Here is an 18,632-nt window from a genome sequence, read left to right as displayed (position 1 = left end):
AGGGGTGGAGTGGGCACAGGGCAGGCGCTGCCCTTAGGAAGCCCAGAGGTGGCCGGATCCTTCACACAGGGTCCCCTGCTGTCAGGGTCACCTGTGTCCCTGCTGGACAGGCCCAGGCTGTAGGTCTGTCCCTGGAAAATACCACCTGCTTGTGCAGAAACAGCAGAGAGCGTGGCCCGTCTAGATACGCCTGCAGAAGGGCTGGGGTGGCTGCGATCCCCGGGCACCGGCCCGCAGCTTGCCTTGTTGGTCCAAGCAGAGCATGCTGCTGTCCTCCTGGCTGCAAAATCTACCAAGTGGACCTTAGCGCCGGCGAGCATGGGAACAGAGCCCTAGGGTGCCCCTCACCTCCAGCCTGTCCTTCCCTCTACAGAGTAGAGACTGTGCCCGGCTGGGACCCCCGCCCGAGGGGGAGTTTGTCGAGCTCCGGTGGACTGACGGCAATATCTACAGGGCCAAGTTCATTTCATCCGTGACCAGTCACATCTACCAGGTGAGGGTCCTGTTTCCCAGGGACAGGGACAGGGCTGGGGCAGGGCCCTAGAGAGGCCCCACTGGGGATGGTAGCCTTGGCCTGCTGGCTGAGATGGTCAGCACAAGCTGGGTGGCCTCCGACAGTCTGCTGTTTTACCCTTTAGAGGTGTCTCCCCACGGAATTTGTGTGTGTGTGTGTGTGTGTGTGTGTGTGTGTGTGTGTTAGGACATACGTAACAGAAACTTTACTGTTTTAGCCGTTTTTAAATGGACAGTCCAGTGCCCCTGATTTTTAAAAACTCAAGTCGGCTGTGAGTTTCTTCCCATGACTGTGGAAGAGAGATTATTGAAAAATGTGGACTCTTAGAAGAAACTCCCCGTATCCCAGTAATGAGACGGTGGCTCTGACCCTGTGCTGCTTCCTGAGGCCCCCTGCTGGGTGGGGCCGGTGGGTGGCGGGCGAGCAGGGACACCCGCAGGGCGGGTGCAGAGTCTCCGGCTGAGCGGCGTCCCCTTGGCAGGTGGAGTTCGAAGACGGGTCTCAGCTGACGGTGAAGCGTGGGGACATCTTCACCCTGGACGAGGAGCTGCCCAAGAGGGTCCGGTCGCGGCTGGTGAGTGGCTGAGTGGGGGGCTGCCCATGCAGGTGGCCTCGACCTCCCACCTCTGCTTTTGCCTGTTCTGGGGTGGGAGGGGCGGTGAGCGGGGAGGAGACGGCAGGGACTGAACAGGGATCTGAGCTGCAGGTTGGCGGTACCAAGAGGAACGGGCTTGTCTCTCCACCTTTCACTGTGTTCTTTCTCTCATGTTTAATCCAAAGGCAAGGTTTTGAGGGGCAGGGGCTGCGGCCATGGGTGGAAGAGCTGAGTCAAGCGGGTGGGGGTCTCGGACATGAGGTTTACTTGGAGACGGCAGGGCGCAGCCGGCAGATGGACAGCCTTGTGCGCGCCTGGCCTCCTGCCCTCTGTGGACGCACGGCTGTCAGTGGGACAGGCCAGCCCGGGCACCCGTTCTGCTAGGGGCCAGTGACTGGGAGGTTAGGGCCCCTTCTCCACCTGCTGGGGGGCTCCCTCACAGGATAAGATGGGGGTTCGTGCCAGGGCAGGAGGAGCTGTCCCAGTGAGACCTATCTCTCAGAAGGTCAGAAGGTCGGCGGCTGAGGGACGGTGGCCCGGGGCCATTGTCTCCAGCAGGGCTGGCACATTCTCCAGCAAAGCCCTCAGCGAGCAGAGCCCCCATTTGTCTGTTCTGGCTGCTGTAACCAAATACTGCAGACTGGGCGGCTTAAACAACAAACACTATTTCCCACAGTCCTAGAGGCTGGAAGTCCAGGATCAAGGCACCGGCAGAGGCTGGCCGGGTGCTGATCTGCAGACAGCCATCTTGTGTCCTCACGCGGTGGGGAGAGAGAGAGAGCAAGAAAGGGTCCCTTTATAAGGTCACTGACCTCACTCACAAGGGCCCCATGCTCATGACCTAATCACCTTCCAGAGGCCCGGCTCCTAATGCCATCACACGGGGGTGGGGGGCTTCAGTCCACAGCACCCCCCCCTGCACTAACCCCTGTGCTGTCTGGTCTCCTGCAGTCGGTCAGCACTGGGGCTCCGCAGGAAAGCGTCTTCTCGGGAGAGGAGGTGAAGGCCGCCAAGCGCCCGCGGGTGGGTACCCCTCGCGCTGCGGAGGACTCGGGGCGGAACCCGGACTACCTGGCCTTCATGGAGAGCCTCCTGCAGGCGCAGTGCCGGCCCGGAGCCCCCTTCTAGGACAGCCGGCTGCCTGGCCACCCCTCGGCCCAGCAAGGCAGGCGCGGTGGGCCCTGGCGTTTGCTTGCTGTGAATCCCTGTCCTCGCCTCCCCGGCCTGAGAGGCTACCTCGGTGACAGGAGCAAGCAGGACGCCGCACACGCCCCCGGACTCAGGGAGCAGGGCCACGCGGGCTCTGGGGGCCTGCGGGGGCACGCGCCACCCCCACGACCCAGATTCGTAAACCACGTAAGCTCTTCTTCTCGAAAAGGTGCTACTGCATTGCCTGCCTCCTGAGCAGCCTTTGAGATTGTGACTTCTGTACATAAATCACCTTTGTGACGTTCTTTCTATAAATACCTATTGTTTTAAAAAAATGCAAGAAAAAAAGGAAAGAAAAGGAAAAAAATCCCCAAAGTTGTTTTCTAGATTTGTGGCTTTCGAAACAAAACAAATCAAAACAAAACAAAATGTCCTTTTTCTCAGAACCGGCATAACTGCGGGAGATGGAAGCAGCTCGTCTTTTTGTTTGTGGTGCTTTCCGGCCTCCCTGGTCTGTGAGCGGTGGGGATGCGCTGCGGGCCTGGGGCCACAGGGAGGCGAGGGCCAGACGCCTGGGGACCCAGGACGGTGGCGCCGGGGGTCACTAGCTCTCCCGGTTGATCAAGAGATTGAGAAGGTCTGGGCGGCTGGCATGGCCTCTTCGGCCGCCTGCGCCCAGTGGGAGGAGGCCGGCAGCTCCCTGGGTGGCCTCCCGGTCTGCCGGGGGGGCCTTTCCAAAATAAATGGTGGCTCCATCTTCTGTTTCTTCCCCTCGGAGGACCATTCCTAGCTGAGGCCTTGGGTGGGAGGCCCTTGGGGGTCTAGCTGTGGCCCTGTGTGCAGGGGCTCTTCCCTGACCCCGAGGGGCTGGCAGCATTCTGGGTCCCCTCTGCGATGCGTGGATTCGTGTGTCCAGGAGAGAGCATGAGAAGGTGTTGCTGCTTTCAGCTCAAAGGAAAGTTGCCTCTTACGAGGTGTGGGCTGAATTTCCGGGTGAAAATGTGCAACTTGGCCCTGGGCCTGGGAACGAGGGAGCTGGCTCAGCCCACCCCCCTGTTCCCTGCAGAGGGATTGAGAACATAATTTGCATTAAAAAAAAAAAACCAAAAAATTTGAAAAAGAGGCTCTACCGGTTGCCAGGCCAGAGAGAACTGTGTAAGGAAAGTGGCGAGACCCTTCCTTGGTGGGGGGAGGGGCAGGTGCCCTGGACGGGCGGGCGGGGCGGGGGGGGGTGCGAGGGAAGTCGGTGAAATGTGGGGGTTCCCTCTGCATGCAGCAGCCCCCCCCAGCGCTGTCACTATGTTCATATGTAGTTTGAAAATGCTATTTATATTGTAAAGAGAATAAAAAGAAGCGGGCAGCCGCTCTGCAGCCCGGGTGGGGTGGGAGGGCCAGCCCCATGGCCGGTCCCTCTGGGCGGCACCCCGTCCGCTGGTCATGGGTTCCCGGACAACTTGTGCAGACGGGGGGCGGCCTGGTGAAGGGAAGCGCACACTCTCCCCACCAAGCTGTATCTGTGTCTATGTTCGAAAATGAAAAACAATGAAACCCCACCCATCCTGATTTTTTTTCCCGCCCGAGATTAAGGATGCGCTGTATTTTTGCCTAATTCTCCTGCCTCTAGGTTCATAATGAATTAAAGGCTCGTGAGCACTGCGAGTTACAGCTCCAGGTCGTTGCAGCGTCTTCATTTCTGGCGGCAGGTGGTCCCCGGGCAGGGGGTGGGCTCGCATCGCCCCTCCAGGACGGAACAGGCGTGGGGCCTCCCCAGAGGAGGAGCTGGGCCTGGCCCTGCAGCCTCTGCTCCCAGCCTCCAGGGAGGAGGAAGCGTTCTTTGGAGCTGGACATCTGAAGCTTGTGTCCACACAGACCCTCCCCAGAGGCTGTCGGGTCCCCATCTCAGGCGGGCCTTGGCAGAGGTGGCTGTGGCAAGCAAGTCCCCTCTGCAAGACAGCTGGGCGGGACTCTGCCTGACCCCTTGCTTGTCAAGGGCTAGCGGCCACCCTCTCCCCTTGCCCTCCCAGCCTCAACCCAGCCTTGTGACATCTGAGCTTTTTGTGGTGGGCAGCCACTGGGCATGCGAGACAGTGGGGTGTCGCCATGGAATGAAGCTAGCCCCTGTATTCATGACCCTGTCACTCGTCCAGCCAGGACTGGGAATACAGGACCATCGAAGTAGGTCTGACCCCCGCCCGCCCGGAGCTGACACCAGTGGGAAAGGTAAACAGTAGGTAAAACACATGGAATGTCAACTGTGATACAGAGAACAGGGAGCCCTGAAGAAGATGAGGGGGTGAGCCCTGGGACATCTTGAGGCACCGCTTGTGCAAAGGTCCTGGGGCAGGACTGTGCCTGGTGTGCTGGAGGAACAGCAAGGAGGCCTGTGTGGCTGGAGCAGAGTGACTAGAAGAGGAAGAGGAGGTGAGGGCAGGGAGGGGACAGGAGCAGGTTGTGTGGGGCCTTGTGGGCTGTGGGGAGGACTCTGGCTTCTACCTTAAGGGAGGTGGGAGCCCTGGAGGGCTGTGGGCAGAGGTTAGCAGGACCTGATGCAGGTGCTCTTAGATGCCCTCTGGCTACTGAGGGGAGAACAGACTGTGGGGCAAGGTGCGACCTGGGGGCCCAGGGCAGAGGGGCCTGCCCTGAGCACTTCAAAAGATGACTTTGCCATGACCTGGGAGGGGCAGGCTGGGGTGAGGAGAGGCCAGCAGCTCAGATGTGAGCACAGCCCCCCCACATGAAGGTACCCGGCTGGATGCGGGGCCTCGGGTCAGGGGAGGACCTTGACAAGAGGTACTTACTGGACAGGTGGGCCTGGGCTGTCCACGCAGTGCAGCGACATGGGGAAGCCAGGAGCATGGGATGTGGGCTGTGGACCTGGGGTGCCCCTTCTGGGCCTGTTTTCCTTCTTGAAGAATGGGCATCCTTGCAGGGTGCTGTGTCCTGAGCAGATTTTCTCTGATGAAATCTCCATCCAGCCTCTGCCACCCTCGCCCCACCTCTCAGACCCCCTTTCAGGGAGATGCTGCCTGCAGTGCCCTCACAGACCCAGTTCCCCCGTCTGCCAAGGGGAGGCGGGGAGGGGGCCCTGCAGCACCGACTGGGCCGGCCAGCATCCTCTGAGCCTGGCTGGGGCCTGGTAGATATGGTCAGTCCTTGGTCCCAAGGAGGGGGCTGCAGACAGCAGCGCATGAGCAACTGACCCAGGTGGTCCCGGCCCGGCTGCAGACAGCCCGCTGTTCCCAGCACTCTCTGGAAACGTCGCAAAATGGGAAGGCAGTCTGGGACGGGCCGTCGTGGTCTGAGGCCAGGGCTGAGACACCAGACTGGATCCCCAGCTGTGCAGCCAGGTGGAGCTGATGGGCCCTGCGGTACCCTGGGCGCCGGCCCTGTGCCCAGCAGCCATGGAGTTGGATTCGTTCATTCAGGTGGCAGATATGAACTGCCCTGTGCCAGGATCCAGGGAAGTGGCTGAGGAAGAGGGAGGCACAGCTTGTCCGGAGCTTAGAGTTCAGCCAAGCAGGTGAACGGTGGAAACGTAAGGCACTGCAAGCACAACTTTGACATGTGTCCTGAAGGACCGAAGCAGAGACAGAGGGTGAGCCGTGGCCCCAGGGATCCTGCAAGAGTGTCAGAGAGGCTTCTAAAGAGGCGATGTTTGGATCTGACCCGCATCGCTACCCTGGCCTCCTAGCCCGAGGCCCCACGGCCTGCAGCCCTCAGTCCACATCTGGCCTGCTTGTTTCTGTAAATAAAGCTGCATTGGCACGCAGCCACGCCCGTTCACTTAGTACCACCTATGGTGGCTTTTGCCCTTTGAGGGAGGGCTGAGCGGTAGCAGCTGGACCACCTGGCCCCCAAAACCAGACATACTTGGTATCTGGCCCTTTATAGAAAAAACTGCTCACTTGAGACCTAAAATGAGAGGTGGCAGCCCCCACACCCGCTCCATGCCTCCAGCAAATCATCCTCCCACGGGGCATTCCTTCCGTGCCCAGACCCGCCTGGTCTCCCGAAGGCTCCCGATCAGACCCACTGTGCATCCGGCCGCCCCTCTCGCAGACTGTGGTGGAAAGTGAGACTTAAGCTGCAGCCCCTCCATCCGTCATCCAGCCACTGAGGGCTCTGCCCTCCACACCTGGAGTATCTCTGCTCATCCTGCCGACTGCTGGTGGGAGGACAAAACACACCCTATGTCCAACCCCTCAGGCTGGCTCCCACCCCTCAGGTCAGCCCCTCTGGCCAGCGCGGAGCACGACAGCAGGTTAGGGTCTCTGTTCGCCTCTGCAGTCTTCAAGTCCTGGCTCGAACCCCCTCTGTCACAATTCACAGCTTTTATGATGGTGCTGAAATCGTTCTGTGCCTGCTCCCCCTCCTCTCCTGGTCACCCCATCTGGGCTGCCCCCCACCCCATGAGGCTCCTGGGGGACACAGTCACAGCCATGCGATCACTACCAGGGAGAGGAGCTCCCAAAGATCCCAAGACCAGAAGCCAAGTGCAGGGAGCCCTGTGGCTCTCGGCCGGGCTGAGGGACACGCCGGGGAGTGTCATTTATGAATTGGATTTACTTGGTGCTTTTGCTCCCTTAATGGAGAGAATAAGAATTATTTGCTGCCATGGGCAGCCTGAGGGGGTGATACACAGGCAGCGGCGGAGGCAAGGCTGGGAGTAGTGAGTGCCTGGGTACCTAGCATCTCCTTAATACAGCATCCATCCAGCCGCTCACCAGGTGGCAGGGACAGATGGCTCCCCTCCCAGCAGCTTCCTGGAGTGGTGGGGAGGGGCCTCTCAGGCCAAGGCCACCTCCCTTCCCCCTCACCCAGTGACCCCAGCAGCCGCCTTACTTTAGAAACACAAAACCCAAGACGTGGGTGCAAAACAAAACCTTTGGAAAGAGTTTGTGTGGCCCTGGCCCTTCCGAGCGGCCCTGCTGGCCCCGAACACTTACTGCTCCATTGTCCCTGTATTAGTTTCAAAGGACCATTAACTGGTGGCTTAAAACAGCTGACATCTATTCTTTCCCTGTCCAGGAGGCCAGAAGTCTGAGACCAAGGTGTTACAGGGCCATCTCTTCAGATGCTCCAGGGAAGATTCTTCCTGCCTCTTCCAGCTCCTGTGGGACAGTGAGGAGGCCCGTGTGGCTGGAGCAGAGGGGGTGAGGGGGAGAGAGGGAGGAGGGGAGGACAGGGAGGGGATGGAGGCAGGTTGTGCAGGTTGTGCATTGTGGGTCATCGGGGAGGACTTGGGTTTTTACCCCAAGGGAGGTGTGAGCCCTGGAAGGATGTGGGCAGAGGAGGGACCGGACCTTATTCAGGTGTCCACAGGCGCCCTCTGGTGGCTGTGGTGGTGAGCACAGCCTGTGGGTGGCCAGGGCAGGAGCGGGGAACCTGGGCAGAAGCGACTGAGCTGGTCCAGGCGGGCAGTGATGGGATCCAGACCAGGCAGAAGCAGCGGAGTGATGGTTCTCTGAGTGTAGCAGCGTGGAGGTCCCTGCTGACCCTGAAAAGGGCAGTTAGAGCAGAGCAGGGGCGGGAATGCCTGGTTGGAGAAGGGTCCCCATTTTCCCACACAGAACTGCCTTGCTCTTCGGTTTAGAAATCATATTCCCTTGTCCAGCTGACCGTAATTTGTCTACTCAGTCCCCTGCTGATGGGAACAGACTTTGCTTCCAGTTTTTCCCAGCTGTGAACGATGCTGCAGCGAAGCAGTGCGTGCTTCTCTTCTTTAGAAGAAATTCCTAAAAGGAAGAGCATTGCTGGTGGAAGCTTCTCGTCATTTCATTTCTAATTCCTGCAGCCAGGTGACCCCCAAATACCTCATGCGCTGCCCCCCGTGTGATGGAGGAGGACCCTGCAGGACAAGTGCTCTCACCCAGGCTGTGGTCGCCGTTTACTGGGAGGTGAAAAGCTGTATCTGCTCGTGGCCTAAACATTCATTCCTCTTATAATGAGCCAGGCTGAGCATCCTTTCAGATGATTAAAAGCCTTGTGTCAGAACTGCCTTGAAACATACTATTTAAAAATTCCCTGATGACCATTTCCCGTCAGCAATAGGGTTGATTTGATGTTCAATCATTTGCCACACGGATCCATCCAGCTCAGCCTCACTGGCTGGGCTGTGGGGCAGGGGCCACATCCAGACTCTTATTTGATTCTGTGAAATTAGAAAAGCCAAGCGCATAATTACTGAGTAGTGAGATCAGTGGTAAGCGGCTGGGAGCTGGGCACCAGCTCACATGAGGATGGCAAAAATGCAGTCGTGTCGTATTCAAGGGCTTTCGCCTCTGTCCCACTGCAGGCGGGAAAATTGGTCCTTGCATTTGGAGAAGGACCATACACTCTACATCCCAACTTTTGTTCCATTAACGCTGCAAAGACACATCTGTGTCTATTGAAGCATTTGCATATAGTTTTAAAATATACCCCACAATGAATCATCCATCCCTTTCTCCAACGGGAAAAGAAAAATCATCATGAATCACTGAAGGGTCAGACCTCTGGTGGCAGAGCCGTTTGTAGGTTTTCTTAAGAAACCCCAGTTTGTTCTCAGAGTTAGGAATGTTGGCCCCGAAGGGATGGCCCCAGGGCTCCCAAGTGGCTGAACACCTCCTGGTGACTCGCCCCGCGAGCAGCTGTCTGAAATAACAGGACGTGGGCAGCATGATCGGTATCACGAAGAAATTGTTATCTCAAACACGCATGTTTCAAAAATGCATGCGAGCACCTTTTCCCCAGGAATGCTTGCATCCTGCAGCAGGCAGTCTTGTCACTGCTGGACAGCTGGAAGAGGCTGGTGGGGCTGTTGTCTAACATTCATCACTTTCTTCATTACTGTGTCCTTGTGAGGAGGCAAATCCCTGACACTGGCCACGTGGAATTTGTAGTTTACGAGCAACCTTGTATTTCTGTAGCAATGGCTCCTCCTGCTTGTCCGCCAGGCTGGTGGCCCTTCAGCACCAACCCCACTTCACTTTCCGCGAGCTAACCTGTGGTTCACGAAGACATGCTTAACTATAAGGAACCTCTTCCTTGGAGAAAAAAATTTCAGTGATTAAATGGGGCAGGGGCAATTGGTGGAAAGACCCAAAAGACATCCCCAACTACTTCTCCCTGTTTTACCTTAAAGGCTGAGAAATCAAAGTCCTTGCCTTCCCAGTCTCCCATGGAGCAATGACATGGTTCTGGGCAATGGGGAATTCTAGGGAAGTCTTTTTATTTCCTCATGAAAGGGATAGTCAGGGTCGGTGCTGCCCTTTTTTTCCCATTCCTCTTACCTCTTCCTCCCATATGGAATGTAGGCATGATGGCTGGAGCCACAGCAGCCATTTTACAATCACGAGAGAGGCTGAGCAATGTCCTTAACTTCATTTACCCATTAGACTGGTAGCGGTTGCCTATATATAGGGTTTAAATACTCTCACCATGGCTGATTTCAAGCTACCAACATGATGTCACTGCAGAATTGGAAAAAGAAGTGCGGTAACTTACCATTCATGTTTCCACCAAACAGATACAGTAGATATAAGAAACCCTCAAGAGCTTAGATGACAGCAGCACGTAGCAAAATAAGTAGCAAGTGATGAGTTTTGAATACTTATTGCTTTGGTTTTCATACAATTTATTTCTCTGGAAGTTTCTATAATTTTATTTTTCATAATGGCTAGATTTTAACAACCAGTTCACAACAATAATTGCATTATTTTGCTGAAGTTCGGGAGTGGGATAAAAACATTTGGTTGAGCCCAGAGGTCATTGTGTTTTGTTCAAGAAGTGTTTCGTCGGGTCCTGTTCTGTTTTTTTTTTTTTTGCAGCTCAGATCAGTAGTGGTCCCACAGCACCTTTCAGGCACATTTCCTCTCTGTTGACTCGTCAGGACCAGGGCTTGAGCGGCAACAGATCCGATAAACTCCAGCTGATTGCTAACCTTTTTAGTCCCACTCTTTCTAGTGCTTGTGAGAATTCCTCACACTTGCAGCTTGCCAGGTTCTGGCACACACAGATTCTGTTTCCTATCTAGGCTGACCTGTTGCTGCCGCTCACGCCTACAGCACATTTCTCCATATTTACCTTATGATTTTAGCACAGCTTTTATGCCTCAATGAACCACTTCCAGGCCACTGATCCAAGATTCAAAAACTTTTTATGGAAGTACAACACACATACAGAGAAGTACACGTAAGTGACTAACTTGGTGAATTTCCACAACTTGATCACCTGCACAGTCAGCCAACGATCAAGACGTCGAACTCGCCCAGGGCTCCCAGGCTGCCCCGACGGGCCCCTCCTGGTCACTGCCCTCCCAGGGTCTCCCGTATCCTGCCCTCATCTGTCATCATAGCTGGGTTTTACCTGTTTTGTTTTGCATTTTTCTAGAAATGGAATCATACAGTATAATATCTTGGTGTCTTGCTCCTTTCACTCAAAATTATACCTGTAAGAGTCATCCATGGTGTTTATATCTGTAATTCATTCCTTTTAAATTTTCCATAAAAATGTGCACTTATTGCATATTCTAATATATGAATAAATCACAGCGTATTTATCCATTCTACAGCTGATGGCTGGCCGGGCTGTTTCCATTTGGGGTGTTATGAATGTTGCTGCTACAAACCTTCACAAACAGGTCTTCGGTCAACAGTTGCAAGCATTTCTGCTGGGTACATACCTAGGAAGGGAATGGCTGGGCCATGCCCTTAATCTGTTTTATGCAGCAAAACTAACCATGAGAAATAGTAATCTAGCCAATGTGAATGACCAGAAGCAAGAGAGCAGCGGAAGGCGTTCACGGACGTGCCCTGGCCCACGCTGTCGCTGAGGCGCACGCGCAGTCTTTAAGGAAGCGCCTCACGAGGTTTCTGAGAAATTGATGTTGTTTCCTCCATGTCTATTTAGTGAACCAAATGCAAATAAATTTGTTTTGTTGCTTCGTCTCCTGAAGCAACGCATCCACCTGGCGCCCACAGTCTGAGTGATCTGACCTGAGTCAGCGCTGTCAGCCTGGCGTGGCCATTCAGATGGACCATAATCATCTCCCTGTTTTCCGTGCAGCATGGATTGCCTCGGCCTAATGCCCCAGCGCCACCTCACCTTTGGACCTTTGCCCAGCCGTGCCCTTCGCTTGTAGTGCCTTCCTCACCAAAGTCTACCTCTTACCACCCCGATGGAGACTAGGGCAGACCTGAATGTCCCTCCTATAGGGACCTTCGGTCAGAACTAAGCCCTTCCTATCTGTGTTCCCATGCCAACTTTGGACAGCGGTTGTTGCATCTTCAGCTCCCTGGTGAGACGCGCCAGAGGGCGGCTCAGGGCCTGCCTGCGGCCAGTGCCAGAGGCTAATTAAGTTAGCATTCGACAACGCAGAGAGCTCTCACCTGTTGAAGATTTACTGCATGAAAGCCACGGGCTCTTTATGTGTCTTTGTGTCCCTGCTCTCCACAACCATCCTACAAGGCGTGCTCCCATCTTATAGCTGGGGAGTGGAAGCACAGTGAAGTGGAGTCATTTGCCCGAGGTCACACAGCAAGCAAGTGGCAGAGCTGGGAAGTGACCAGGGCGCCGGGGCCCAGGGCCCCCATTTTACGCCCCTTTGACGTGATGTAAGATGGAGTCTGATGGAGATGGCGCAGGTGGGAGGACAGCACAGGGGTCTCTCTGAGTCCTTGTGGGCTGCTGTAACAAAGTACACAGACTGAGTGGCTTCTAAACAACAGACATTTATTTCTCACACTTCTGGAGGCTGGGAGTCCAAGCAAGATCAAGGCGCCGGCAGACTCTGTCTGGTGAGAGCCCTCTTCCCCGTCCCGAGATTGTCTTCTCACAGTGTCTTCATGAAGCAGAAGGAGTGGGGGGCTCCCCATGCAAGGGCACTGATCCCAGTCATGGGGCCCCACCCTCATGACCAAGCACTTCCCAAAGGCCCGCCTCCTAGTCCCAGCCCTGGTGGAGGGGTAGGGTCCCCACATAGGACTTCTGTGGTGGAGGACACATTCAGTCCATACCAGGGAGTGTCTGGAAAGTCAGACTCCAGGACTAAGTGCTCGATGCCCAGTTGTTACCAGTTGAATTGTGTGCCCTCAAGATCCACATGTTGTCCCAACCCTGGTACCTGAGAATGTGACCTCATTTGGGACTGGGCCATTGCAGATGCAGTGAGTTAAGATGAGGTCACACTGGAGCAGGGTGGGGCCCCAGTCCAGTGTGACTGGTGTCCTTACAGAAAAAGGAATTTTGACACAGACCCACACACAGGGAGCACGTCACAGGCGCGTGAAGGCGGAGATCCGGGTGACGCTCCTCCAGTCAAGGTGGCCAAGGATTCCCAGCACCCACCAGAAGCTGAAACAAATTCTCCCTTGTGGCCTCACACAGAACCAGCCCTGCCGACACCTCAGCTTTGGACTCCTGGCCTCAGAACTGGGAGAGAATAAATTCTGTTGTCTGAGACCCCCAGTATGTGGTGGGTCTTTACGGCAGCCCAGCTAACTCGTATACTTGACCTCGTTGCATAGCTGGTCCCATCAGGAGACTGTAGGTGACCCCCGCCTAACCTGACTGAGGCCTTTCAGAGGAACGTGTCACCCCAAGTCTCAGTGATTCAGATCAAAGAGCCTGTCTGTGCCAGCAGCCTGGTCTCTCAGCAATTTTGAGTGATTGTACCGGGCGTGAGGAACCATTGAGCCAGGGCCAGCCTCAAGCTGTGGCTGCTTTGAGCTGCCCTCTCCCCGGGCCCCTCAGCCTGTGCTCCTCTTGGCTCCTGTGGCCCTGCGGGTCTGCACTGGGTGGGGTGCGTCCCTCCCTTTGTTCTGAGGGAGGGAGAAGGGGGTGTCGGGGTCTTGACTCAACATATAGGGTGAAGTGGGTGCTGGGACCCAACTTCACGGAGACATGGTCCCTGGGTGTCTTTCAGGGACTGAGAGTGTGGACCAGCTGGGAGGCACTTCTGCACCACATTGGAGCTCAATAAATGCCATGTGCTGCCCCACCCCCCAAACAACTATTTTGATAGATTGTTACCTATTCTAGAACTTCATGTAAATGAAATTAGGCAGAACATAGCCATTTGTGGCTGGCTTCTTTCCCTCAGCACAATGCATTTGAGCTTTGCCCACGTTGCAGGTTTCAGCAGGGAGTTCCTTTTTCAGAGCTGTATAGTATTCCACCACATGGCTGGACCACTGTTCATTTTGTCCACTCACCAGTCAGTGGATATCTGTGATCGCAAGTGAAGCCACGTGAATTCATTCTTACACATGGCTGCTGGTGGATATTTCACGAGATTTTTATTCTCAGCTTTCACTCCCTCTTGCTACACCCTCTCCAGCTGGAATTTCCAGCATGGTGCTCTTCTAAAGAAAGTTGCAATGATCAGATCATCCTTGTATCTAATTGTAAAGCAGAGGCAGGGGACAATGTACAGGTGGGTCGGGGGGATTCGCGGCCACCAGTGGGGCTGGAGCAGAGGCTGCGATGGGGGAGTGGGAGGCGATGGAGGGAGGCTGCCCCAGGGAGGAGCCTGGCTTTTGTGCATTTTTCTGGAAGAGCCCTGGGAGCTCTGGGAGGGTTCTGAGCGGGGACCAGCACAGGGCTGGCTGGGGAGTGAGGGGATGCTGTGAGTCTCTTGAAGGACTGTGACAATAGACCCAGGTAGGGCTGAGGCGCCAGCCCCCCATCCCCCAGAACAGGGGCTGAGGGCAGGCCTCGAACCCCTGCCTCAGCTGAATTAAATATGTTGACATAAGCCGTGACCATCTGATAGGAGAATCTGCTCGGAACAGCTGCCTGGTGACAAGTATAATAAAGTGTATTAATGAGACCATTATTACTCCCTAATTAAAAGCTAATAACGAAGAGTTAATTGCCTTTAAAAAATGAAGCAAGCCTGGGCTGGGATTTATCTCTGTTTGTCTTTGCTTGCCTGGATGGGCTGATATTTGGGAACTAATTAATTGAATCAAATCTTACAGAAAACGAGTCATCTCCTCGTGCCATTTGGGCCATGGAATTAAAAGGTGTTGGCTGTGTGTCCGGGTGTTTTCATTTTGAGGTGTCGCGGGCCCTCTGTTCCTGTGGGGGGCTGGGGGAAGGCTGGTGGGGGGTTGGCGAGGTGAGGGGGGTCTGGGAGCCATGGGATAGCGGCCACACGTCAGCAAGTTCGGCCTTTTCAGGAGTACCGTGCAGCAGCTTCTATTGTATTGACGAGGTTGTGCAACCATCACCTCTAATTCCAGAACATTCGCATCATCCCAGAAGGAAACCCCGTGCCCACTGGCACTGCCCCCTTTCTCCCTGCCCCCTGCACTCTCCATCTCTGTGGACTGGCCTGTTCTGGACGTTTCACATAGACGGAATGGCGCACGGCGTGGCCTTTTGTGTCTGACTCCCTCACTGAGCGCCGTGTTTTCAAGGTTCGTCCACGTGGTAGCGAGTGTCAGTGCTTCTCTCCCTTCTGTGCACGAGCTTTTGAGTGGATGTATGTTTTCAGTTCTCTTGGGTCTGTACTCATTTTTAATTGCAGGGTTTTTGTTTAATTGCACGAATCAAATGCAAATATGCTACTGAACACTAGGCATAAGCTACATGTTTCTCCACCTCCTGCCTCTTCCCTCAGCCCGGACCCTCCTCTCGGGGAAGATCCACTGCTCGGGGGCCTTCGACCCACCGTTCTCCGTGTGTGCAGACGTCTGCGCGGCCCCAGGGGAAAGTGTCCATTATCTTGTGATTGTTTTCACGAAGATGAAATCTCCATCTTAATGACATTTTGGCTGTGTTCCTTGTTTGTTTTTCTACAAAATCCCCGTAGAATTACCTGCTTTTATTTTTTCCTTTCGCTCGAACAAATCAAGTAATAACTTTACAAAATAGTGCTCCAACCTTGAGTACAACACAATGGTTTTGTATTTATATACAGACACCCGGGTTACCACCACGCAGCAAAGCAGGACGGAGCTGGGCAAGCCCTGGTCCAAGGGCCAGATGCCGCCCCTGCCTGTGTTGTGTGGCCTACAGTCTAAGAATGTTTTTACATTTTTCAATAAACTTTTAAAAACCCAAAGAAGACTAATCTCTTAGCACAATGACAGTTGTGTGGGATGCCCATTTCTGTGCCATGAATAAGATTTTATTGGAACACAGCCGCGCTCATTCTTTTGCGTATTGGACGGCAGTGACATTGCTGCACGGCTGTGACAGACCCACAAAGCACAGAGTATTGGTTCCCTGGCTCACAGAGCTGGTAGCGCCCCTCCGCTCACTCATCACCTTCCATGGCTCCCCAGTGCCCCCGGGATAAAGTCCAGACTATTACGAGTGTGGCTATGAGAGCCTTCCGCAGCTGGTCCCTACTCATCTTTCCCTCCTGACTCTCTGCTTTTAATCCATTCACGTTTAAAATCATGATTGACAGGTAGAGACTTACGACCGCCGTTTTGTTTATTGTTTTCTAGCTGTGTTTTAGATCTTGCTGCTTCGCCTGCTGTCTTTGTGTGTGTGTGTGTGTGTGTGAGAGAGTCTCTGGTGCACAGCACAATGTCCAGCCACGCATGTACATGCATACATTCATTTTCATATTCTTTGTGTGTGTTTAGGTGCCTTGGTATCATCAATCTGCCTTGCTTTCTCTACCCTGGTCTTCGGTGTAATTAGCACAGGTTTTCCCCCTTTAACCACCACGAGGCTGACATGAAATGCCTTAAAGTTGTAACGTCCGCCTCAAACTGACAACCGCTGAACGCTGGTTCAGCAGCCCGGAAGCTACACCTTTACTTCTCTTCCACGTACTTTTTTATATTGTGTATCCAATAATAGACTATTATAGTTGTGGTTCCTTTTACCACCTTTGCTTTGCTTTTTATTTTTTAATATTTATTTATTGTTTGGTGGAGGTGCTGGGGCTTGAATGCAGGACCCCGCGCCTGCTCAGCCTGTGCTCTGCCACTGAGCTACTTCCCTCCCTGCTACCATGTCTGCTTTTTAACTTTTAAGCTTCAGTTGCATGTGAATCACGCACCAGCATCACCCAGTCAGGGAATCTGACTTCGGCCATGTATTTGCCGCCACCAGTGAGTTGTGTGCGGCTGTCTCAGGTTTTAAGGATGTTAATTAGCACCCTTTCGCTGCCACTCAGCTCCCTTTAACGTTTCTTGTAAGGCAGGTCTAGTGGCGAGAACTCCCTCGGGTTTCGTTCATTGGGAAAGTGTTTCCCCTTCATTCCGAAGGGCAGCTTTGCCGGATACGGAAGTCTTGGTTGACAATTTTTTTGGTTTCACTATCTTGAATATATCACCGCATTCTCCCCTGGCCTGGAAGGTTCTGCTGAGTTTCCCGCCTCGAGCTTCGCGGGTGGCGGGGCTCCCCGTGTGCGCACGCACAGGGCCGCTGGCTTTGCTCGCAGCCCGCGGGCTCTGCCCGCCCCGCCGGGCCCGCCGCTCCGCCGGCCGCTCCTGCGCAGGCCCTCTGGGCGGGAGGGGCCCGGGCTTCGAGCAGCAGCGGGCGGGGCTGTAAAGCAGCTCCCGCCTGGGCAGCAGGCGGGCAGCGGCGGGCCGTGCTCAAGGCCCAAGGCCGCGGGGCCGCACCCCGCCGCGTCCCGCGCTCGCCCGAGGCGCGTCGGGGCCCTGCCGCGGGGCAGCGCTGCCCGCCGGGCGCCGCTCGGCCGTTGCAGGTAGGAAGCCCCCGGCCAAGGCCCCGGGCTGGTTGCCGCCAGCCCCTCCCCTCTTCTCCGCCACAACCCTGTTTCTGGTGCTCAAGCCCCGGAGAGTCCCCCGCACTCCCTGTGGGCGAGGCCTGAGGGGGCTTCCCCAGAAGTGGCCCACGACGCTGGGGGGCGCCCGCCCTGGGCCCCGTGCCCCCCAGAGGGGCCCCCCGCTTGTGCGGTGCGCTGCTGGCCGGGGGAGGGCGGCGCGGTCAGCTTGTCGCGGCCTCTCTTCCCGTCCCACGCAGGCTTGTCTCGGGCTCTGTGGTACAGGGATGCTCAGCCACCCCTCATGTTCTAGGCTGTTCTCAGTGGCGTCTTGTCCATGGATAGTTGTTGTTCTTGGGAGGGGGAGGGAAATCGGGAATAACCTACGTCACCAGCTGGGTCGCATCACCTCCCAGTTCTCTGCTCTCCAGGTGAGACTTCCAGGCCCCCAGACTCACCTCCTCCAGACCGATACACTCGCTGTGGGATGCTGGGCCCCTCGCCTTTCCCTAGCTCTCCCTTGTTTATCCTTTGGCGCTCAGTTGGAGGTCACCTCCTCCAGGAAGCCCTCCCTGCCCTGGATTTTGCTGGGTCATGTACCCTTCTCTCTGAGTCCTGGTTGCCAAGGACAGCTATGTTTGCTGCTTGGATCTTGACCTGTGGGTATGTTGTTTGAGTATCCAAGGGTCATCGGAAATCCTTAGAGAACTTGCGGGGAGGGGAAGATGCTTTTGTAAACTGGGATGAAAGCCAGAAAGGGCTTGGCGGGACAGGAGAAGGGCTCTTAGGCAGGAGGACCAGCCCGAGCCAAGCTCTGGAGGCAGGACTTGCCCGAGTGGGTTTGCAGGGCAGCGGTCCCTGCTGTCCGGGTATCTGGCCCAGCACAGGTGGAGCATTAGAGGTGTCCATTATGCTGACTCCACATCGTGCACCTGTGCCTTGTGGCCGCCTACCAGGGCCCTGAGCCCGGCAAGAACCATAAGCAAGTGAGAGATTGTGCTCCCGCTCACCCTGTGGTTGGTTACGGCTGATTATTTCGATAAAGCTTCTGCCAGGGTTGTGGGCAATGCAGGAGACGTGAGTTCCTCACTCTTGGCTCCACGAAGTCCTGCACGCCTCTCATAGGCAGGGGGGGAAGTGGCCTCTGCAGAGGTCCCTGCACTGGCTCACTTGGAGTGCCAGGGGCTCCCAGGGAGTCTCACAATCTCTGAGTCTTTGCCGCAGGGACGGTTTGTCGCATATAAGACTCCAGACCTCAGCCCACCCCCCTCCCTTTTTTTTAAAGTGGAGTTGATTTGCAATATTAGGTGTGCAGCAAAGTAATTCAGTTATGCAAATTGAACCTTAAATTCTTTTTTTAAGCTTTCTTGGGGGGGTAGGTAATTAAGTTTTATTAGTTTGTTTGATGGAGGTAGTGGGGATTGAACCTAGAAATCCGTGTGTGCTAAGCAAGCGCTCTAACACCGAGCTGTATCCTCCCCCTTCTCTCTCTCTCGCTTTTTTTTTTTTAACTTTTTCTTCTGAAATGACTCTAGATCCACAGGAAGTTGCCAAGATAGTACAGAGAGAAACTATGTAATTATATGTATGTGCTGTTATGTATCTTGCATCACCCGCCCGTTAGCGTAGTATCAAAACCAGGACACTGACGCGGGTACAGTGTATCTCAACGCTGTGCCATTTCATCACACGCATGTCGACTC

General features: G+C 55.1%; 1 protein-coding gene across 6 annotated transcripts in view; it reads left to right on the top strand.

Annotated features, from left to right (window-relative positions):
- The window catches only part of KDM4B (lysine demethylase 4B), a 121,588-nt gene extending 118,198 nt beyond the window's left edge, over window positions 1–3,390 (top strand). For all 6 annotated transcript variants that reach the window (XM_072947906.1, XM_072947910.1, XM_072947904.1 and 3 more), the window contains 3 exons: window positions 374–493; window positions 996–1,088; window positions 2,061–3,390. In XM_072947906.1, the coding sequence (XP_072804007.1) occupies window positions 374–493; window positions 996–1,088; window positions 2,061–2,237 (390 nt within the window). In that variant the 3' untranslated portion in view covers window positions 2,238–3,390. The remainder of the gene's footprint in view (window positions 1–373; window positions 494–995; window positions 1,089–2,060) is intronic.
- The last annotated feature ends 15,242 nt before the right edge of the window (window positions 3,391–18,632 follow it).

Source organism: Vicugna pacos, chromosome 22 (genome assembly GCF_048564905.1).
Source record: "Vicugna pacos chromosome 22, VicPac4, whole genome shotgun sequence".
NCBI classification, from domain to species: domain Eukaryota; kingdom Metazoa; phylum Chordata; class Mammalia; order Artiodactyla; family Camelidae; genus Vicugna; species Vicugna pacos.
This window is presented reverse-complemented; position numbering and strand designations above follow the sequence as displayed.